General features: G+C 41.6%; 1 protein-coding gene across 2 annotated transcripts in view; it reads right to left on the minus strand.

The window, feature by feature from the left end:
- CHCHD3 (coiled-coil-helix-coiled-coil-helix domain containing 3) overlaps positions 1–24,870 on the minus strand; it is a 185,451-nt gene that overhangs the window by 57,225 nt on the left and 103,356 nt on the right. For both annotated transcript variants that reach the window (XM_071734222.1, XM_071734221.1), the window contains exon 5: positions 19,059–19,142. In XM_071734222.1, the coding sequence (XP_071590323.1) occupies positions 19,059–19,142 (84 nt within the window). The remainder of the gene's footprint in view (positions 1–19,058; positions 19,143–24,870) is intronic.

Here is a 24,870-nt window from a genome sequence, read left to right on the forward strand (position 1 = left end):
TGCCATCTATTCAAAAACCAGAGGCCCTTTCTATAACATGGGTCAAAATGCAAGTATTTGTATCTACAGAAAGTAGTAATTATAGTTTAAATAATGTTAATCACTGCCAAGCACTTCTATGCTTTTACTTTTGAAAACTGTAAACTAGGGAGGATTAAATACTGAAATCAGTAGCAAGCTTGGCACCAGCAGACATTTCAGCTGGCATGCAGCAACAATTATCTGCAATGCTTTTAAAAATACATATGGTCTCAAGCACACACACAAAAAAATAAAAAAATCCTCTATTATTGTTGCAGTTTATTGGGAGCAATGAAATAGCTTCTTTGCTTAATAAATTACAGAGACAAAAAAGCAATAAGTTGTGTTGCAAAAATAATCTCTAAGCAGAGTGCAGTGGTGCCAGGTATGGAAAAGAGTGAAATGGTATTAAGGTAAGGCTTTTGAAAAAAATTGTAATTCTTCTCAGAGAATTAGACATATGTTTGAACTCCTCTGCTATGGTTCATTTGAATTTGCTGCCTAATTACAGCAGCTCTGTTTTCATAGTTTAATGTGCATAAATACATATTCCTACGTGATTAGGGCCCACAGTAATGCAAATGGTTAAACTCTCTGACATTGGGGGGAAAAAAAAAATAATATAAAGATTTCAAAAGTGGCAGGAGAGTATCTACTCATTTCAAACACATGATTATCTTCCTTTATTTCAAAAGGAAAGGCCTTTTGAGGCACAGCAATATGCATGTGAATAGAAACATATTGAAAAGTCTCAGCATTCAGGTATAATGCTTTTCAGTGAGAAAGGCAGAAGATGGAGGAACTTTTCAATTCTCTCTGACATGCTTCAAGAGAGCTGAACATGCCACCAGGATGGCATTGTCATCCCTGTCCCCTTCTCCTGGCTCCTGATGGCTCACTCCCACTTTTCCTAAGCTGTGCTGATATCCCAATTAAAAACTACAAGAGCAACAAGGAGCCCCTCCACAGCTGAGCTGAAGCTATTTCAAGACCAAGCAGGTTATCAGGCACATAAACAGCCTGAAAAACAAATAAAAATACAATTCAAGAGAGAAGAAGCCTTCACTTGGGAAGTATTAGTGTAAAAATGACATGTTATTTTGCCAGGATGGATCTCACTAATAAAGAAACTCAACACCACCTATTTCATCCCCTTTGAAGGAATGGGGAGTCAGGGATTTTAAAGGAATCTGGGTAATGCCCCAGAAAAAATGTTTTTTCTCTCTTCCAAGCAAAAAGTTGGCTGAAAAGACGTTGTCACTCAGCTTGTCACTGCGTCCACTATTCTGATTTTCTCTCCTCCTATTCTCCCCTGTTTTCTTCCTCAAGCCCTCATGGTTATCTTGAATTTGAGTTCTTTCTCCCACTTTTAAAGGGAGTATTTTCATTTCCAGGCAGTTTCACAGGTCAGGCAATAGAGAAAGAAAATGTATTTAACTTTATGCTTCTGCTGCAAAGCTTGGCCAGAGCTGAGAGCTGTGCCACAATTCATGTTACACAAAATCTGGTACAGCTGCCTTCCTCCCTCTGCAAGGGGTTTAAAATATGACCACATCTCAAGATGTTGGTTTAACTCTGACCACAACCAGCCCTTCCCTGATGTTAAGAATATCACCAGATATTCTAGAAGCACTTGAAGCAAAAGCTTCTGGGCAGGACTTACTTATCTTGCACCTGAAGGGTACAATAAAATGAGGTGAGGAAGAAAACACCAGGCCACAATAGTGATTTCCCCAAGCATGGTGTGAACCATGTCCTTCATACAAAATCTTCCCAAAAAACACAGGAATATAGAATTTTGGGGTAGGAAGGGAGCTCTGGAGATGCCCCAGTCCAACCCCCCTGCCCCAGCAGGATCCCCCAGGGCAGGATCGCCCTCTGACCACAACCAGACCTCCCCTGATGTTAAGAATATCACCAGGTATTCTAGAAGCACTACAAGAAAAGCCTCTGGGCAGGACTTACTTGCACACAAAGAGTAAAATAAAATGAGAGGAGGAAGACAATTGGACTGCAGCAGGACACAATACTGATTTCTCTAAGCATGGTGTGAACCATGTCCTTCACACAAAATCTTCCCCAAAAACCACAGGAATATAGAATGTCAGGGGTGAGAAGGGAGGTCTGGAGATGCCCCAGTGCAACCCCATTGCCCCAGCAGGATCCCCCTCTGACCACAACCAGACCTCCCCTGATGTTAAGAATATCACCAGATACTCAAGAAGCACTACAAGAAAAAGCCTCTGGGCAGGACTTACTTGTACATGAAGAGTAAAATAAAATGAGAGGAGGAACAATTGGACTGCAGCAGGACACAATACTGATTTCTCCAAGCATGGTGTGAACCATGTCCTTCACACAAAATCTTCCCCAAAAACCACAGGAATATAGAATGTTTGGGGTGGGAAAGGAGGTCTGGAGATGCCCCAGTGCAACCCCCCTGCCCCAGCAGGATCCCCCAGGGCAGCCCACACAGGAACACATCCAGGGGGGTTTGGAAAGGCTCCAGAGAAGGAGACTCCACAACCTCTCTGGGCAGCCTGGGCCAGGGCTCCCTCAACCTCACCCTCAACAAGTTTCTCCTGCTCATGCTGAGCTGGAACTTCCTCTCTTCTCCCTTCAACCCATTCTTCCTTGGCCTCTCCCTGGCCACCCCCAAAAAGAGATTGGCCCCTTCCTCTTGCCCCCCACCCCTCAGCTCTTGATGGACATTCAGCAGATCCCCTCTCAGCCTTCTCTTCTCCAGCCTCAACAGCCCCAGGCCTCTCACTCTTTCTTCCCAGCACAGATGCTCAAGTCCCTTCCTCACCCTCCCAGCTCTCCCTTGGCCTCTCTCCAGTAGATCCCAGTCTCTCCTCAACTGGGGAGCCCCAGACTGGAGCCAGGATTCCAGGGGTGGTCTCCCCAGGGCAGAGCAGAGCAGAGAAGGAGGAGGAGAACCTCCCTGAATCTGCTGGACACACTTTTCCTGATGCCCCCAGGACACCATTGGCCCTCTTGGCCCCAAGGGCACATTGCTGACCCCTGGAGAATTCCCTGTCCCCCAGGACTCCAAGGGCTTTCTCCATGGAGCTGTTTCCCAGCAGGACATCCCCAAATTTCCACTGGTGGTTGGGGTGATTGCTTCCCAGAATCAAGGCTCTACACTTGGCCTTACTGAACACTTGGTATCAGTGGTCTCTGTGCTCACCCTACAGAAACAGAGAAGAATTAAATCCACAGACATACACAAAGCCTCATATAAAAAAAAAAAAAAAAAGGTTGTGTCTAATCACAGCTCAGGTTCAGTCAACCTAAACCCAAGCCCATCAGCTGCCAGATCTCCAGGGTCCATCTCTGGAGCTGGGTTTCAGCAGCTCCTCTGGACTGAACAGAGCCCTCTCTCTCCCACCCAAAGCTGAGTTATTAAGAAATTGTTTGTCAACTTAGATCAGATTGATCATTTATTTCCCAAATTTCTTTTTCCCATCATTTACTCATTACACGCCTCCTCCTGATGTAAGAAGACATTTATTAGCTCCTGCATTTATTGTGCTGGCAAACAGAAACCTTCTGCAGCATTTCCTGGGGATTCTCTCATTTATCTATTGGTTATAGTTACTGAAGTATTTTTAGGGGCAGGAAGAAAAAAAAATTAAAATATCACTCAGACTGACAGCAGTGAAAATGAAGCTGGTATGTGCTTGGGAAGACTGTTTCAGCCTTTAGGTTTACAAGACTATTTACCAAAAAAAAGGATAGCAACATTTCACACAAACATTATTGCTCTATAATGAGAAAAATTACTGACTACTGCTTAGGCAGAAAAAGAAATGTTTTAAAGAAAAAGGTGCCCAGAGAATGCTGTAATGCACATAATGTCAGTGATGCTTGCTTAAATGGAGGGTATGCTAAAATCAGGTATTTCTTGGCCTTAAAAGCAATTGCACAAAGGGCAGAGAATATAAAAGAAGTGAAAAAAAGGATTGGCCTGTATTCCACTTTTTTAGACCTAATGCTCAGCTTGCCCAAAAGTAAAATTACCAGGCTATTTAAAAAAAGTATACAATATATTAAAAAGATAAATGTGTTTAAGGGAAAACATTTCTAGAGATTGCCAGGGGGCTGAAAGCTACTGAAGGATTACTCAGGTGGAATTATTTGAAATATCATACCAGGAGTAAAATCTCTAGAAGGAAACTTAAAAAATTCAGTCACGTGGCTCAGGCAAGAGTTGGAGTATTTTTTTAAATATGTTCCCTCCACAAAGAAATCCAAGCAAACTCTCTGAGTGTGGCTTTAAATCTGGTGTTAACTTCGTGCTGTATTTGTTCCCTGATTTCAACTTCTGTAAAGGAAAGAAGGGTGGGAGGAGGGAACAGGCCTGGGTAAAATGAAAGCTGCTTATTCATTAACTACCCATATGTTAAAACATTTTGCCATACCCTCTGAGAGGCAATAAACACTGCATTTTAACATTCAAATGACAAATTGCTTCAGTATGTTCCTTTTTCCCAAGGAAAACAAAATTCTCCCTCCGGGTACTTCGGTTCCTCAAGAAGAGGAAAAGTGAAGCTGAAGCCATCACCACCACCAGATGAGGCCACAGTCATCCAAGGTGACATCCAGCTCTTCTGACAATAAAGGAATAAAGAAGAGAGAGATCAAAGGAGCCAGCAAACACAGGATGGTTTTGGTTGGAAAAGACCTTCAGGATCATCACGTGCCACTGTCACCCCAGCACTGCCAAGGCCACCACTGGCCAGTGAAATTTTCAGCAGTGAAAATGTTGCCACCCAAGATGTGCAAAAGGACTTGGTGGGATTCCTTACACACACAGCAATTCCACAGATTAATTATCTCCTTTTTAGTATCAGATTACCAGCACAGACAGAGAAGTACTAAGGAAAACTTAAAAAAAAAAAAAATAAAAAAATAAAAAAATCAAAAAAGCAAAACCAAAACACTCACACAACTTCCCAACCCCAGGTACCAATAATTCATATTTCACGAAAAAACAAATTTTAATTATTCCTTTAAAAAAAAAACCCATGCCTTGCAGTGGTATTCAAGCTTCAAGTAGGATGGCTTTGGGTTGAAGTTGCAAAAGGGACCTTAATTAGTGATGAGAAATATATATATATAATGATAATATATAATATAATATAATATAATATAATATAATATAATATAAATATATATAATATATTGATATATTATATAATATATCATAATTATATATGGTCCTCAGCACCACATCTCCAGAGCTTTGAAATCCTTCCAGGGATGGGGAAAAGACCTTTAATATCACCCTTGTCCAGCTTTTAACCCAGCACTGCCAAGACCACTGCTAAACCATGGCCCTCAGCCCCACAGCTTTGAAATCCCTTCAGGGATGGGGACTCCACCTCTGCCCTGGGCAGCCTGGGCCAGGGCCTGACAACCCTTTCCAGGAAGAAATTGTTCCTCATATCCAATCTAAACCTCTCCTGGTGCAACTTGAGGTCATTTCTTCTTGTCCTTAAGAGATGAATCCCACCTCCCTCTGCCCTCCTTTGGAGAGAATGAGGTCTCCCCTCAGCCACCTTTTCTCTGGACTAAACATCCCCAGATATCTCAGATGTTCCTGACCAGACTTGTGCTCCAGACCCTTCCTCAGCTCCATTCCCTTCTCTGGACACACTCCAGCCCCTCAATTTCCTTCTGCTCCTGAGAGACACAAAACTGACCCCAGAATTTAAGGTGCAGCCTCCCGAGCACCAGAGACCATCCCTGCCCTGCTCCTGCTGGCCACATGAATGCTGATAAAAGCCAGGATGCTGCTGTGTGGCTTTTTTGAGCCACCTGAGAACCTTTCTAGCTCATCATTTAAGCAGCCAGGCTGCTTAAAATGGTTTTGTTTCTCAGTATTGCCCTGTATGTTCCCACTCCAAACCCCATTTATCCTCATATTCCCACATATTTTTGGTATGTGGGAAGGACAAGGTCCTGAACCTGGGTTGGGGCAATTCCCAAACACAGGTTGGGTGAAGAATGGACTGAGAAGAGCCTTGAGGGATGTTGGTTGATGAGAAGTTCAACAAAAGACACCAAGGTGTGCTTGCAGCCCAGAAAACCAACTGTGACCTGGGTTGCATGGCCAGATGCTCAAGGGAGGGGATTCTCCTTTTCCACTCCTGTGAGATTCCACCTGGACTAATGTCCATTTCTGGAGCCCCCAACACAGAAAGGACATGGAATTGCTGGAGAAGAGAAGGATGCAATGGGGAGACCTTAGAGTACCTTCCAGTGCCTGAAGGGACTCCAGGAAAGCTGGGAAGGGACTTGGGACAAGGGCCTGGAGTGACAGGAAAAGGGAAAAATGCTCTAAAACTCACAGAGAGGAGATTCAGACTATTTATTGGGAAGAAATTCTTCGCTGTGAGGGGATGAGAGACAGGGAACAGGTTGCCCCAAGAAGATGTGGCTGCCCCATCCCTGGGAATGATGGAGGTCTGGTTGGATGGGGCTTGAAGCAACCTGGGCTGAGGGAGGTGTCCCTGCCCATGCAGGTGGGTTGGAAGTAAAAGTTTAAAGTTGGTGACAAAAGTCACCAAGGTGTGCTTGCAGCCCAGAAAACCAACTGTGACCTGGGTTGCATGGCCAGATGCTGAAGGGAGGGGATTCTCTTCTTCTGTTCCACTCCTGTGAGATTTCACCTGGACTAATGTCCATTTCTGGAGCCCCCAACACAGAAAGGACATGGAATTGCTGGAGTGAGTCCAGAGGAGGCCACAAAGATGATCAGAGAGCAGCTCTGCCATAGAGATAGGCTGAGAGAATTTGGGTGGTTCAGCCTTGAGAAGAGAAGGATGCAATGGGGAGACCTTAGAGCACCTTCCAGTGCCTGAAGGGACTCCAGGAAAGCTGGGAAGGGACTTGGGACAAGGGCCTGGAGTGACAGGAAAAGGGAAAAATGCTCTAAAACTCACAGAGAGGAGATTCAGACTATTTATTGGGAAGAAATTCTTCGCTGTGAGGGGATGAGAGACAGGAACAGGTTGCCCCAAGAAGCTGTGGCTGCCCCATCCCTGGGAATGATGGAGGTCTGGTTGGATGGGGCTTGAAGCAACCTGGGCTGAGGGAGGTGTCCCTGCCCATGCAGGTGGGTTGGAAGTAAAAGTTTAAAGTTGGTGACAAAAGTCACCAAGGTGTGCTTGCAGCCCAGAAAACCAACTGTGACCTGGGTTGCATGGCCAGATGCTGAAGGGAGGGGATTCTCTTCTTCTGTTCCACTCCTGTGAGATTTCACCTGGACTAATGTCCATTTCTGGAGCCCCCAACACAGAAAGGACATGGAATTGCTGGAGTGAGTCCAGAGGAGGCCACAAAGATGATCAGAGAGCAGCTCTGCCATAGAGATAGGCTGAGAGAATTTGGGTGGTTCAGCCTGGAGAAGAGAAGGATGCAATGGGGAGACCTTAGAGCACCTTCCAGTGCCTGAAGGGACTCCAGAAAAGCTGGGAAGGGACTTGGGACAAGGGCCTGGAGTGACAGGAAAAGGGAAAAATGGTCTAAAACTCACAGAGAGGAGATTCAGACTATCTATTGGGAAGAAATTCTTCGCTGTGAGGGTGGTGAGAGACAGGAACAGGTTTCCCAAGGAAGTTGTGGCTGCCCTGGCAGTGTCTCAGGTCAGGTTGGATGGGGCTTGGAGCTCCCTGGGCTGGTGGGAAGTGTCCCTGCCATAAGTAAAAGTTTAAAGTTTCTTTCAAAACCAAACTATAATTCCATGAACATGTATACAGGTCCAGACTTCACAAACACCAAAGTTCAAATGACTTTAACTGAACCACTCAGAGAAATATAATGATTGGTGATGACCTCCTTATTATGGGGCTGTAAAAAAAATTCCTAGAGTAGGAGGTCAATAAATGCTGAGATCCAGAGTAGTGATAATTGTATAACTGAGGAAAAGTTAAGGAAAAAAAATTAATTCAAGAAGTGAGGACTTAAAAGCTCCAGGAACAGAAAAGGGTTTATGGAAGAAATTGTCTTTACAAAGCTATATGATAGCTGGATAAACACTAAGCACTGTATATAAATAGCCAATTCCTGAAAAATAACACTTCCCTGTGTCCTGGGTCAGTAAATCCCCTACTTACTACTAAAATCTCTAAGAGTTTGAATTCTAGAGGTTTTCAGCATTCACATTGCCAGTAGAAGTCTAACCTCAAGGACAGTCTAACCTCCAAAAAACACTTTCCCCTATACCTGAGGAAGTGGGAAATTCTATGGGAAACAGCACTGAGGCATCCATAGGCTCAGAAAGAGACTTCAAGATGAGTTTAAAACAGTATTTTAAGCCAAAAAGCATAAGGAAATGTAGCAGGAAGAGTGGAGGGAAAATATCTGAGTCAGTTCTGGCCAGTAGCATGAGAAAAAAGGCAGTAAACCAGAAGTTACTCCAGAAAAAAGAGTTACAAGAATGGTGATGGGTTAAAGAGAGACAGTCATGAAGATAAAGGAAAAAAAATGCAAACAACAAAAAGCACAATGTATTTGAAAAGTCTTGAAAGAGCATGTAAACACAGCCCTGCTTCAGGACTCATATTCATTTTTTTCATGCAGTATAACATTATTTCTTGGTCTTCTGCCAATTCTTTACAAAACTAAACCCATGGAACTATTAAATCTTTTGTGCTCAAATGAAACTACCAGAAAAGAAAAAAAAAAATCTCAAATAATGATTTTGCACATACTGGGTGAATAAAAGAACAACAAAAAGATTTCAAACAAATTATACCAAACTTCTAGCTACATGTTGCAAGTTATCAAGTGCCTTGCTGTGCAGGGGAAAAATGCCTGGAATATTACTTCCCACACTTTTTTATTGGTTTCCATTTACATTTAGACACACAAGCAGAATGGAAAAATAATCTATTAAAAAAACATTTAGAGTAATGTCAATATCTACTGCTCCTAACAAGCCCTTATTTTGTTATTAAGCAACATTTCACTGCTGCTATTGATTGGGATGTGAGGCAGTGAAAGGTGAGACTGAAACAGGTATTTTTAAATGGGAAAACAGCTCCAAAGAAAATGCCATGAATGTTTGGTGGGCTTAGGGAAAAAGAAATAGGAGTGAGCTGTGTATTTAATATTTAGCATGGTAGCTATTTGTTCAGAGATTGGTAAATAAAAGATAACGAGGAGGAAAAAAATTACAAAAATTGCATCTTAAAACAAAGATTGTGGCTGGGAGAGATAGGGAGGTTGTGCATTAATGCAGCACTCCAGCCAGAAGGCTGCAGCTCAGGCTGTCAATCAGGTTGGAGGTTTCAGATATTGTAATTGGGAGCAAGTTTCCTAATCTCAACCTGGCAGGCAAGAAGCTCTCAACAAAAGCTCTGTCCCCAAAATATAATGAAATTTGAAGAGAGAAATTTCCCGATATTGGCGACGTGAAGCAAGATCAGAGGGTGGGTTTGACAGCTTTATTATGCTAAGCTGACAAAAAACATTATGCTGTGGTCAGTACTGAAAAGGGTGGGTTTCATGAGCAGTATGGAAATACAAAGCACTGGGAAACTCGGATGAACTCCTGCTTTTATCTCATTGGTGCAGCCTATGAGCTCAGACGTGGAAAAGCCTGCTGGCCCCAATGCCAAATGAGAAATTAATATATCTTGATTTTATACTCAGGTGTCTTGATGCATTGATTTGTGGGAAACTGCAAGAATTCACTGTTACAGCTGAATACAGATATTTAGGGAAAAAAAAAAAAAAAAAGAGACCAGTAACTTCACAGAGATATTCATTAATAATTACATTATTTCATTCTTCAACTGGAAACTGCAATATATTTTATTGCTTCTGTCTGAACAATGCTTGGAAATAGGGTTATGTATTGATACACAGGGGATTTATATATATATATATATCAGATTTGATATGGTGAGGAGGAGAGACAGAGAGACAGCCAGAAAGGTAGATAGAACCAAGCAAAAAACATTGACATCTCATAAAAATTGATGGGAAGTAAGAATGATGAAATTCTTTTCTTTCAAACCATGGATATTTAGAGAGCAATGCTATAATAACTGATGGAAATGCAAAATTATTGTAAAGTGATACAACCTGGACATTCCCACTTAGAATTTACAGAGAAGGAAGGTCTGCAAAGGCCTTTCACAGCATTCCTGAAATACAGGAGTTTGGCTGGGTCAAAGACAACACAGGTATTACTGAAACTATCAGTTTAAATATCAGAAGAAAGAAAAAGACCTCTACAGACAGAGGACTATGAAGCATCTCCATTAAAGCCCACCAAAGAAACTCAAAAAGCTAAAGCAGTCATAAGAGATTCCTTTGTGGATCATATTCTCAAAAAAAATGTTGGCAGAATATCTGAAAGCTGCTTGCTGAAAGGTGGCTTTACCCATCTGTGGTAAACAAGATGCACACTTTAAAACATACCTACAACCCAGTGATTATTCCTGTTGCTACACATTAGGACAGAAATCTCTTTGAGCAGCATTTTGAAGGGCAATGGTCAGTTTGGGAAAACCTACTGGTATTACTGGTGTTCCATAAGGAAAGCACCCAGGGCCGAGTTGCTGACCACGTGCAAGGCTGTCAGCTCTCCACTAGACCTGATCCCTTTTCTTCCTGGAGAAATACCAAAAAGTTTCCTGAGCTTTCCCTGCATCTTCCCTCAATGCTCCAGCCATAGAAAATAATTTCGAGCTTTGCTGGACTCAGCCTGAAGTCTTAAAACACTTCCCCTCTGTCCATGCTATTTGCTTTTGGAAGAGATGAGAGGATGCAGCAAGAATGGGTGGTAAACAAGATGCACACTAAAACAAACCTACAACCCAGTGATTATTCCTGTTGCTACACATTAGGACAGAGATCTCTTTGAGCAGCATTTTGAAGGGCAAGGGTCAGTTTGGAAAAAACCTACTGGTATTACTGGTGTCCAATAAGGAAAGCACCCAGGCCAAGTTGTATTTGTTGACCACGTGCAAAGCTGTCAGCTCTCCACGAGACCTGATCCCTTTTCTTCCTGGAGAAATACCAAAAAGTTTCCTGATCTTTCCCTGCATCTTCCCTCAATGCTCCATCCACAGAAAATCATTTCCAAAACCATTTCCAGCTTTGCTGGATTCAGCCTGAAGTCTTAAAACACTTCCCCTACATTCATGCTATTTGCTTTTGGAAGAGATGAGAGGACGCAGCAGGAATGGGTGGTAAACAAGATGCACACTTTAAAACAAACCTACAACCCAGTGATTATTCCTGTTGCTACACATTAGGACAGAATTGTCTTTGAGCAGCATTTTGAAGGGCAAGGGTCAATTTGGGAAAACCTACTGGTATTACTGGTGTCCAATAAGGAAAGCACCCAGGGCCAAGTCGCTGACCACGTGCAAGGCTGTCAGCTCTCCACTAGACCTGATCCCTTTTCTTCCTGGAGAAATACCAAAAAGTTTCCTGAGCTTTCCCTGCATCTTCCCTCAATGCTCCATCCACAGAAAATCATTTCCAGCTTTGCTGGATTCAGCCTGAAGTCTTAAAACACTTCCCCTACATCCATGCTATTTGCTTTTGGAAGAGATGAAAGGATGCAGCAGGAATGGGTGGTAAACAAGATGCACACTTTGAAACAAACCTACAACCCAGTGATTATTCCTGTTGCTACACATTAGACCAGAAATCTCTTTGAGCAGCATTTTGAAGGGCAATGGTCAGTTTGGGAAAACCTACTGGTATTACTGGTGTCCAATAAGGAAAGCACCCAGGGCCAAGTTGCTGACCACGTGCAAGGCTGTCAGCTCTCCACTAGGCCTGATCCCTTTTCTTCCTGGAGAGAATACCAAAAAGTTTGGTGATCTTTCCCTGCATCTTCCCTCAAAGCTCCATCCATAGAAAACCATTTCCAAAACCATTTCCAGCTTTGCTGGATTCAGCTTGAAGTCTTAAAACACTTTCCCTACACCCATGCTATTTGCTTTTGAAAGAGATGAAAGGATGTAACAGGAATGGGTGGTAAACAAGATGCACACTTTAAAACAAACCTACAACCCAGTGATTATTCCTGTTGCTACACATTAGACCAGAAATCTCTTTGAGCAGCATTTTGAAGGGCAAGGGTCAATTTGGGAAAACCTACTGGTATTACTGGTGTCCAATAAGGAAAGCACCCAGGGCCAAGTTGTTGACCACGTGCAAGGCTGTCAGCTCTCCACTAGACCTGATCCCTTTTCTTCCTGGAGAAATACCAAAAAGTTTGCTGAGCTTTCTCTGCATCTTCCCTCAATGCTCCATCCATAGAAAACCATTTCCAAAACCATTTCCAGCTTTGCTGGATTCAGCCTGAAGTCTTAAAACACTTCCCCTACATCCATGCTATTTGCTTTTGGAAGAGATGAGAGGATGCAGCAGGAATGGGTGGTAAACAAGATGCACATACTAAAACAAACCTACAACACAATGAGTATTCCTGTTGCTACACATTAGGACAGAATTGTCTTTGAGCAGCATTTTGAAGGGCAATGGTCAGTTTGGGAAAACCTACTGGTATTACTGGTGTTCCATAAGGAAAGCACCCAGGGCCAAGTCGCTGACCACGTGCAAGGCTGTCAGCTCTCCACTAGACCTGATCCCTTTTCTTCCTGGAGAAATACCAAAAAGTTTCCTGAGCTTTCCCTGCATCTTCCCTCAATGCTCCAGCCACAGAAAATCATTTCCAGCTTTGCTGGATTCAGCCTGAAGTCTTAAAACACTTCCCCTCTGTCCATGCTATTTGCTTTTGGAAGAGATGAGAGGATGCAGCAAGAATGGGTGGTAAACAAGATGCACACACTAAAACAAACCTACAACCCAGTGATTATTCCTGTTGCTACACATTAGAACAGAAATGTCTTTGAGCAGCATTTTGAAGGGCAATGGTCAGTTTGGGAAAACCTACTGGTATTACTGGTGTCCAATAAGGAAAGCACCCAGGGCCAAGTTGCTGACCACGTGCAAGGCTGTCAGCTCTCCACTAGACCTGATCCCTTTTCTTCCTGGAGAGAATACCAAAAAGTTTCCTGAGCTTTCCCTGCATCTTCCCTCAATGCTCCATCCATAGAAAACCATTTCCAAAACCATTTCCAGCTTTGCTGGATTCAGCCTGAAGTCTTAAAACACTTCCCCTACATTCATGCTATTTGCTTTTGGAAGAGATGAAAGGATGCAACAGGAATGGGTGGTAAACAAGATGCACACTTTAAAACAAACCTACAACCCAGTGATTATTCCTGTTGCTACACATTAGACCAGAAATCTCTTTGAGCAGCATTTTGAAGGGCAATGGTCAGTTTGGGAAAACCTACTGGTATTACTGGTGTTCCATAAGGAAAGCACCCAGGGCCAAGTCGCTGACCACGTGCAAGGCTGTCAGCTCTCCACTAGACCTGATCCCTTTTCTTCCTGGAGAAATACCAAAAAGTTTCCTGAGCTTTCCCTGCATCTTCCCTCAATGCTCCAGCCACAGAAAATCATTTCCAGCTTTGCTGGATTCAGCCTGAAGTCTTAAAACACTTCCCCTCTGTCCATGCTATTTGCTTTTGGAAGAGATGAGAGGATGCAGCAAGAATGGGTGGTAAACAAGATGCACACACTAAAACAAACCTACAACCCAGTGATTATTCCTGTTGCTACACATTAGACCAGAAATGTCTCTGAGCAGCATTTTGAAGGGCAAGGGTCAATTTGGGAAAACCTACTGGTATTACTGGTGTCCAATAAGGAAAGCACCCAGGGCCAAGTTGCTGACCACGTGCAAGGCTGTCAGCTCTCCACTAGACCTGATCCCTTTTCTTCCTGGAGAAAAAGTTTGCTGAGCTTTCCCTGCATCTTCCCTCAATGTTCCATCCACAGAAAACCATTTCCAGCTTTGCTGGATTCAGCCTGAAGTCTTAAAACACTTCCCCTACATCCATGCTATTTGCTTTTGGAAGAGATGAAAGGATGCAGCAGGAATGGGTGGGGAGTCAAGGTGTTTGCTGTGGGAAATACAAACTTCTAAGTGCAAGAGGTGACAGCAGAATCATCCCCTGGTTATGAAATTCTTGCTGATAGAGTCATGCAAGATTGAAGGAAGTAAACAGAGTGATAACTGAAAACAAATAGGAACAAAATTGTTTAAACTGCTAAAAGATGTTGTAAGGAATAAAAATGCTTGTAGTTATTATACTGCTTTGTAATAGTCCCCCCCTCTGTTATCTATGTTTTGCATCCTACAGTTTACAAAAACCACAGCAAACAGATGCTGATTATTTAGTTGTTGAGGTCTGAAAAGGTAAACAAGACTCTGAAGCATCTGAACCAACTGTGGAACCCACATTGTTTGCATCTTTGCACTTCTCTTCATTATAAACACCTCCAAAAAGCCAATTCTTGGCTGTGAAGCTGAGCTGTGTACTATCTCCTTTTCTGAGCTATCACTGCAAAGAATATTGGTGCATTCTCAGCTTTGAATAGCAAAAAAAAGGAAAGGATCATTAAATTATAATTTCCCCACACAATTGGTATAAGCATTTCCTACCAACAGGATTAGTAGGAATGCAAGATCCCAGAATAAAAAGCTGCTCAGCAGTGAGGACGACAGTTTAGTGTCTGGTAAATTTGATTTCCCTGAAAATCCTGACACATCATAATAGCAAAATCCTATTTACTGTAGCAAGCAGGATGGATAATACTATTTAACACCTGGTATAGTATGTGCCATCAGCTTTGTGCTCTGTGAGCTCATCTTACCTTAAGGTTAATGCTCCTTGACAGCCTACATGGTAAGTAGAATCCCCAAATTAAGTGCCCAAACTAGGATTTGCAAATCCTGCCTCAAAATTTAAGTCGTGGGAAAAAAAAAAAAAATGGATGCAGATAAGAGGATCACATTTCCAGAACTTATGTCTATATTCTCAGGCTCTGATCTGGCAGTAAGCCCTGTATGGTTGCAGGAGTCTCACTGCACTGAAGTCTGCAAGGACATGCACAGAAATTCTAGTATCAGCACAAGAGAATTATTAGGGCAGTAACTTGTTGACTGCTAAATCTGTTGTGTATCTAATATTATGCTGAAACCTCCAAATATTAACAGAATAATTTTATTACCTTATTCTGTATGCATATCCCCATGCATCCTACTCTAATACTTACTGAAAGTGTTTCTAGGAAACTCACAAGCATAAAAAACTTGGTTTGAGTTAGAAAAATCCTGATTAGTGCTGCAGTACACATCCTGCCCATTCACACTGATAAACTAAGTAGTTGTGTCATACAGCACTGAATTAAAATTAATTTCCTTCTGCTCCTGTGACTGGGGACATGGTTCTCCTAACAATGCATAATGGTATTTTGGAGCCATGTAACAAGACAATAGTTGGATTTGCTGGAGAAAATTCGAATTAGGGAGAGCTGGATCATTCTCAAAGCAACAGAAGCATGAGGAGAGAACCCTCCCTCCACGTGTCTGGGTGATGTGTCAAAACTTTAAGAGCAGCTGGAGAGGATCCAGTCACATTTCCCATGTAGCACAAGTGTTCTAAAAAGCAAAAGCAACTGGGTGAAGGAACAACAGCTGCTCTGGAGACAATTAATGCAACTGCTGATGCTGCCTGGAACCTGCAAACCGTGGTGATTGTTAGAGATGCAAAGATGGTTATGAAGTCCATACTGAGGCTTGGAAATGACTCTGAAACCAGTGGCACAATGGGAGGATGCTGGAGGTAGAGGAGGTGAACAGAACAATGATGAATACAACAGGACAGAAGGATGGGAGGGGTGTGTGGATAAACACAAGATGATATGAAAGAAAGAAGCTGTAGGATTGTTCACCCAAGTACAGAGCTGAGCAGTTTGCCTGACACAGTTTTGCTCTTCCTTGCTCTCCTATTTAAAAAGAAAAATTCCATGGTTTAAAATACCACTAATGCCACCTTCTTATAGTAAATAATTAAGACAATATATGGTACACATATGATTTGAATCCTGCTACCTCTTTTTCTTTCCTGCAGTCAAGAAGTACCATTAGCCTGTCAGCAGACAATGAAAAATACTGACAATTTTTCTTAAAGCTTAATGTGTGAACTCTTAAATAACAGCTTCACATCCTAGTCAGACATAGAGTATGAGAAGGTTATTCTTTAAATCCTTTGTTAAACCATCTCATTTTGCTTTGCTGCTGTGGAGCAGGTAATAACTCATAGCTTATGTGCTATCTTTGACCTAGAAACACTGGCAGCTGTTAGGGGAATCGCTGGGTTTTTGGAAAGTATCAAAAGGTTTTTAGCACATAAACCAAATTTATGAACAGATACCACCCTGGAGAATAGAATTGTTTATGTTTTAGCATCACAGCTGTCACTGGTGCACAGTTATTTTGTCCTATATTAATCCCCTGAAAAGGTTGAGCATCTTCACTCAGTTGCTGGAATATTTTATAATTGACAGACTTCATCTGGAACTGAATATGGATAATAATTTTCTCCATAAGGAGCACATTGTGCTGACACTAATCTCTTCTGTTGTTGCCTCCCTTTATTTTCACTGTCTGCATTGTTTTTCCAGTGGCATTGAAGAACACAAATCCAAAGCATCTAATTGAAAAAGCGAAGTAATCAAAAAGCCAATTAATCACACAGATGAGTTCTGACACTCCATGATGCAACAGACAGAAATACCACAGATGCAGAAGTGAAGTATGTTTAAGTGTGCTGATTTGATGTAAGAATGATCTGAGGAGGTAATTAGCATTCTTTGTCACAGGTGACAGACTCAGATGGCACATTTCTTCAGACTGACTGCACTTCTCCAAGCTGCTCAGCTCCCACCTTACCTCCTGTGTCCTGATCTTTTCCCTTGCTGAGCATCCCATACTCTGACTTGGGGAACCTTTCACTGAAAAGTGTCACAAGAAACAAGCAGCCTATTATTGTGTAATTACTGTAATTTCCTAAATATTAGGCCTTTCCTTTTTTTTGTGTGGTTTTTTTTTGTTTGGTTTGGTTTTTTGTGTTTTTTTTTTTCTTTCTTAAAGCTCTATTTCCACCCCAATGCTCAAAAATCACCAGCACAGAAGCTCACAAATGACCCAAGCAACAGCAGCAGGCAAACAGCAACATCCTCAGCAAATCCAGGATTACAGCAGACATGACCTCCCTGCTCCTGGAGGTTTTCATTCTGTAGTCTCCACAACTCTGAAACAGTTCAAAGCCAGATTCAGAGCCCAGGGTTCAGCTCCTTTCCGAGCTCCAACAACTCCCTCAGAGCAGGAGAGGTATGCATGTGAACTTTTGAAACCAAACCAGATTTTTGTTTGCAAAGCAAAGGTTTCTTAGCTTAAAAAATGAAAAGTCAGTCTAAAGAGACAAGCCTTAGTACCACGAGACTCTGAAGAGAGAGCAAACATCACCTGTGGCAGAAGATGGTTAACTCAGAGCTGCCTGCTCTAGTCCTGAAGACTTCCAAATCCAAGAAAAAAGATGGAAAAGGTTACATGGGGGATGACACTTCAGTAGCACTCAAATACAATTACTTCTAGTTCATTATCTCAGTTGTAGCCCTGAATGATACATTCACTCTCCTCTAAAAACACAATTCCACGCTGGAAATCTTCATTTGAGAGCAGCAAGTGAAGGCTCTCTATCAGCAATCTAACATCAAAAGAACTAAATGTAATCTAAATAAAATCTTATTTACTGCATAGCACCTTAAAAAGGCAAAGCAAAAGCTTTATCATTTGTCACACACCCTGTGCCATGAAATACTCCACTGCTACTTGCACTGTAATGATAAAATAGAAGGCTGATAACTAAGAGCAAGAGGTACAAGCACCCCAGAAGAAGCCAGTTTGGATGAGATACTGCAGACAGGTTTTCCAACACCAGCCAGTTATTTGAAAATAAAAAAGGTATTCTGTGGGCTGGGTTGTTTTTTCTTTTTTTGTATGTGTGTGTGTGAGAAGGATTTTTTTTTTTCCCTGTTTGAATAATGCAGTTTTAGAATCATTAAACTAATTTACCCTCATCCTTTCAAACTATTGTTCATTGACAAGAACATAACTTCATTAATGCAATCTTCAAAAAGGTAGGACAAAACACTGAGACAGTATCTGATATGCCCTCTATTTAAAATATTCATTAAGACCAATTATACATACTAATAATTCATGCAACATGCTCGTCTTCCTAATCCATAAAAACAAGGGGTTTTCTTCTAGCCTGCTAAGCTGCATAAATGAATATGTATCTTGGTAATATTGCTTTCAAAAGTGACTGGAAAAAAATCCCAGGGAATCAACAATAAGTAGGCTCAGGAAGGCAAAGAGGGAAAGGAGGCAAATGTGCTTAGGCTGAAGGTTACAACCAGCCAGGGACCCAGGAAACGATGGCAGCAGTAATTATTTGAAATTAACATCCTATAAAATAATACCTTCTAAAGACCACAAACGTTAGCAGCAATATGTTAAAACATTGTGCACACTCCATACAGCTTATCAAACTGTTCTTTTCAGTTCTATTTCAAATCTACTGTGAAAAAAGACACAGAAGTGCTTTTTAAACATGGCATAAACAACTTGCAATTAACATTAAGCTCCCCACATGCTGGTGGCTTTTACAAACTCCACTCAAGCAAAGGAACTGTGGACTGCAGTGTAAGCAAGAAATTCAGTATTTATCTTCACACTTCATGTGCAATTTGAAGCTTACTTTCCCTTACCCTGGTGTTTCACCTGTGCTGGTGTAACAGTAACCTCAGTCAGATTATTTCTCTGTGTGTAATTATTGTGACATGAAATCTCATTGCAAATGTGAGAACTTGGTAAAGGAAACAAGATTCTTGACATTAAAGCCTCCATCTTCTCCATATTAAGCCAGAAACAGTAGCACTTAATACAAAAAACCCAGTGCTCTGGCCACAGTTTTCATCTTTCTGTCCCTAGAAAAGTCACTGTGTGTAAGAGTAAAATGTAATCAGAAAGTAATAAAAATGAAGAGAAGACTCTTCATTAAAAGGGAAAGCAGGCTCACCCTCTCCTCCAGTCGTGCCAGCTGCTCTTTGTAGTAAGCATCATGCTTCTTCAGTTCTCTGTCCTTTGCTTCCAGCTGCTTGGCCTAAAAGAAAGAAAGAGAAAAATCAGATCAAGGAAAGAGCATCACTTGAAAAGCAAAACCATCTACTAGAAATTGTACCAGGAAGGGATATCCAGTGATTGAGAACTGCAGCCTATTAGTTTTTGCCAAAGAGTGCATTAATAAGATGATGATTGCTGCACTGAAAATGGAAAGAGATTTTTTTATTGTACTGGGTTTCTTTCCTTCCCTCCTCAACAGCTGTGCCAGAGTTTGTCCAAATGTATTTGGAAACACCCTGAAGATGGAGCCAAGGACACCATGTTGAGATGAATTTCTTTTTTTTTTTGGAAAAATCAGCTTCAGAGATCACTGCTGAGCATAAGGAAACTTCCTCAAGCTTCCAACCTAAGTACACACATAGCCTGAATATCCAACATTTTGTACATTTTTACATGGGAAGAACGGAACTTGCATCCATGTATTTGTAGGTAAGAAGAATTCTTCTGAAGTACTTTTTTTTTTTTCTCAAAAAAAACCAAAAACAAAAACAAACAAACAAACAAACAAAAAACAACCAGTTCAGGAATTTATTAAAGCATTTACCAAATTCTAAACACAGGAAGGTTAGGAAAGAACCAAATGTTCCCATTATTTGCAAAAAGCAGATTTTAAAAGTACACCTAAAGCTCTGCTGTCCTCTTTAATTACTAATTAATGCTCTGGAAACTCCTGGACCTACTGAAATATCCAACTAAGAAAGGTGAAACCTTTACTATAGGTAACTACTGCATCACTCCCATGTCCAGCAATCTACCAGAATACAGAATAATTCCAAATATTAATCTTTTGAATACTAATATGACTTGAGTATTCATTTAAGCATCACTGCTTCCAGCACTCCTGAGCAAGTTGACATTTTTTTGGCTTTTCACCTGCAGTAGGTACAAATATGTAGGATCAAGGAGATCCATTAGGAATGATGGAATAGATGAAAAGAACACACAGAATACACACAGAGCTACAAATCTTCCAGAGGAAATACCAGACAAGTGATTTTTAACAAGCAATGGAGGATTTAACACTCAAATTATCTGCATAAATTCATTCCAGGACCATAATGTTTTAATAATAACATATCTTCAGTGAATAATCAATTATTACCAGAGGTCATTATCACAATTGCCTAATTTACATCACTCATTTACCTCTAACATGTTATTTTCACCCAGGTGAAAACTTAATTTCCTCTGTCAAGATTGGCTTTCTTTTGTTTTTTTTTTTTCCTTTTTTTTGGCAAGTTGCCAAAGATTAAAATCAAAACTTTGGATTTCTGGTTGTTCCTTACTGAGCTACTTACCCTTTGTTCTATATCCTGAAGCATGTAAACAAATCAAAAAGTCAAATTAAATACATTTAAACAAATCAAAGAGTCAAATTAAATACATTACAGAATGGTGAACAGAAAGAATGCAGAAAAACACATGCATGTGTCAGGTACACCTGTAATTCAGAACAAAGAAAACTGTTTGAAAGTGTGGGGTTATTTTTTAATACAACTTCTCCAAAAATATCCCTGCTCATCCCAAAAACACACAGCAAATTTTACTTCTATTTGGATGAAACAAACATTGCCCTTTGCCAACCACCTCATCTCATGCTTCAGCCCTGCCCACCACCATTTAAGTCAACTTTTATTTACTAAAAAACCAATTCCAGGCTTTCCCAAAGATGATTACACTAAATATCCCACAGCCTGACTCCCAGGTTTTGTACTGATCATGGTTTTGCTTTTTCTAATAATTCCTATATCACCACTCAAATCTGCTTCTTCCTGTGGTTAAAAAACAGCCAAAAATTCACTCCCCAAACCATCCCCTTCCAAATATCTAACACACAACACTTCAGGACATCAGCACAGTTATTTACACAGAAATACTTCAGATATAACCACCCCATAGTCCCTGAAATATTTGCAAACTCAGGAACATTCCTTTTGTGCAACTGGAAGCCAGACACAGAGTAAAAATAAAATTAATGTTCCATAATGCTCAGGAGAACTCTGTTAAGTTTCAGCTCTCAGAATTCAATAGTTTCACATGATTTTATTGATTACCTGAAACCAAGCAGCAAATCTGACTCTGCAAAGGCAGTAAAGTAAAATCAAACCCATGCAAGAACACTGAGAACACTTAATTCAGTCATCCCATTTCTGAAAATTCACAAGAAAAGAAATTTTCAGGGTTTAAAAACACAAGAGGTTAAGGGCACACGAATGGAGATGAAATCCCTCCTCTCCTCCAGGTCCAGCTGAACCTCAGCATCAATTCTCTCCATGGCCCATCAGGACATGACCTGATCCCTCCTCTCTGAAATAAAAATCAGTGGAAGAACAAGCAGCAATCTTGACCATCTTGCTGCAAACAGTTTTATGAAGGTGACAAATCCCCTGAGGCAAAAATCCCTTGCCAAACTTTTCATCCAACAATGCTAAAAGCACCAGTTTTGTTACCAGTTTTGTTTAATGGGATGCAGAGATGAAGACTGGACCACAACAGAGCTGTATTCCCAATTAACAGAAAAGCTTTCTGCTCTTCTATCTCTTTCTTTTATCTTTTATAAAGACAAAATCCCATTTTAATCATGTTATATAGAGCTGTGCTGCTATTTCCAACTCAATTTTCCAATATTCCAGGTGTTCCAGTGCACAGGGATTTAAGACCCACTCATCACATGATCCTGGTTCCATCCCCCAGTTTAATGTCCAATTATTTAATGTCATTATTATTGCTTTTCATTTCAAAAATTGACCATCTAGACTATACATAGTCTCTCTAAAAAAAGATAATAAAACCCCACAACCTCCTCCTCCCCTAACCCCCAAAAAACCCAGCTACACATGGGAACATTTGGTGCTTTTTGAAGTTAAAACTCTGATCAGATGAGGTAGCTTCGTATCTATCAGCTTAGACATGAGCTCTGAAAGTGTTGGGAAACTTGCAAGAAATTTTAACTGGACCCAGAAAACCTCTCAGTGTCTGGGAAAAAAAAATTTCTAGAAAAAACCAGCAATATTTCTAGAAAAATAGCAGTATTTCTAGAAAAAATGCCCCCACCAAACATGAGTAGGACATCACAAGTTGCCCCAAATCTGTCTTAAAACAAATATAGAATATGGAAGAATTAAAGCTGAACAAACCAAACAGAATTTCCAAGATAAGATGATGTACTGCTCAGAATATCTCCATAAGAAAAAAAATATTAATATAAGAAAATGATAACTCCAGAACCTCTAGAGTGTTGATTTTTTATTCACTACCATTAAGATACTCTTGGTAGTAAAGTATGCTTCAGCTTTCATGTTAGGATAATAGAAACTCAGAAAAGTTTCTTCCATACAGCTACCACCCCCTGGCATTTGTACAGTAACACAGACAAAGCAAAGTTAAACAAAAATACAAAAAATAATTCATTTATAAGAGAGGCAATATTAATATCTCCACAGAAGAGAATTCACTGCAGAAATAAAACCCTGTAAGTAAATACCTGGAGGTAATAAATACCTGTAACCTATATTTATGAGGCTGCAGCACCAAGATCTCAGTGAATATCAATCAGCAGTAACAAAATAATTATGAGTAGCCATACACCCAATTAGCTGAATGCTGCACTTCAGCTGCAAATGAGATATTGGAACAGGTTCATTGCTTCTTCACAAAGGAACTCAAATAAACACAGAGTTTGCTTGGGTGCTATTTACACAACACCTCCAAAGGTCACCTTAAAGATGCAGCCATTCTGCCCAAAACTACCCAAATTAAAAGCTATAAAGACATTGCTAATATTAAGTCATAGAATGGCTGAGGGTGGAAGGGAATTTGGAGCTCATCTCCCCCAAGCTCCATGCCCAGGGACACCTCTCACCCAGCCCAGGTTGCTCCAAGCCTCATCCAAGCTGGCCTTGAACACCTCCAGGGAGGGGGCAGCCACAACTTCTCTGGGCAATCTGTTCCAGAGTCTCAGCACCCTCCTCCTGAAGAACTTCTTCCTAAGCTCCAGGCTGAACCTCTTCTCCTGCACTTTCAAACCATTTCCCCTTCTCCTAGCACTGGACACTCTTCTGAAAAGTCCCTCTGCAGCCTTCCTGGAGGTTCCCTTCAGGGATTGGGGGGCAGCTCTAAGGTCCCCCTGGAGTCTCAACACTCCCAGCTCCTCAGCCTCTCCTCATGGCAGAGCTGCTCCAGCCCCTGGATCATCTTTGTGGCCTCCTCTGGACTCATCCCAACAGATCCATGTCCTCCTTCTGCTGGGGACACCAGACCTGGAGGCAGGATTGGAGCTGGGGGTCTCCCAAGAGCAGAGCAGAGGAAAATCACCTCTTCTGATCTGTTGTCCATGGTGGGCAACTGGGCTGGTGAAGGGATCCAGCACAGATCCTCTGAGGAGAGGCTGAGGGAGCTGGGGGTGTTGAGGCTGGAGAAGAGGAGGCTCAGGGGAGACCTCATCACTCTCTCCAACTCCCTGAAAGGAGGTTGGAGCCAGGGGGGGGTTGGGCTCTTTTCCCAGGCAACTCTCAGCAAGACAAGAGGGCACAAGAGGTCTCAAGTTGTGCCAGGGGAGGTTTAGGTTGGACATTAGAAAGAATTTCTTTCTGGAGAGGGTGATCAGCCATTGGAATGGGCTGCCCAGGGAAGGGGTGGATTCTCCATCCCTGGAGATATTTCCAAAGAGCCTGGATGTGGCACTCAGTGCCATGGGCTGGGAACTGCAGTGGGAGTGGATCAAGGGTTGGACTTGATGATCTCTGAGGTCCCTTCCAACCCAGCCAATTCTAGGATTCTATGGTCCTCCTGATACAAATAAATTATAATTGCTTGGAAGTTGGATGAAGATTTCAAGGTCAGCCTGGGTTTCACCTTCAAAAGTAGTGCCTGGGTTTGGCACAGCACTGATACGAGTTTCCCATCACCAAAAAAACAGATGTTTATCAAAATTTCTCAGGCATTGCCTTGAACACAGCTACAGAACAGTCCTGTGATGAACCAAAACCCTTCTCAGCCTGGATGCAACAGACACACATTAATTTTATCCTTTGTAATGTAGAAAACAGCAATTAAGGAGCCAACTAAAAGTGTTTGTTTAATAACTGCCTTTTAAAATAAATAAAGGAATCCAGTTAGCTGGATACAGCAAGGTTGGAGGTTCATACAGATCTATAATTGCTATTTTTTTAAGGAGCTGCAGGGGATAAACCATTCTCAGGTAGTTTAGGAGAAGTTTGCAGGCAGATTTCAAAATTTCAGCAGTCCCAGTTTTACAGCTGCCCCTTGGTGCAGACTCCCAGCTCCAAATTCATGAATATCCACCCTTGAAATGCCTTCAGTTTGCATTTTTCTGGCAGGCAGAGAAGAACAATCTGCTTCAAAGTAAGAGCCTAGTTTTACACTTAATTTATAAAGCATCACCAGTCACCTGGAAGTGTTCTCCCTAAGCCATTCCATGGTGATTTCTTCATCACCCCACCAAAACCATCAGATGATGGGGTAAGTGGATAAGCAAGGGTCTCCCAAGCCATCTCCAAGGCTATGAGTGATCCCAGGCATTGATCCAGGGCTGGAAGAGCACCCTGTCACAAGAGGTTTACAAGATTTGCCCAACAAAATGCTAACCACAGCAATGAGGGCTTTTCTCAGGGAAAAGGTCACATGAAATATCCACAGTCCTTCAGGCAGACCCGGGTAGGTTAAAGAAGAAAAGGTTAACTGATTAA

The sequence above is a fragment of the Heliangelus exortis genome, chromosome 1 (assembly GCF_036169615.1).
Source record: "Heliangelus exortis chromosome 1, bHelExo1.hap1, whole genome shotgun sequence".
NCBI lineage: Eukaryota > Metazoa > Chordata > Aves > Apodiformes > Trochilidae > Heliangelus > Heliangelus exortis.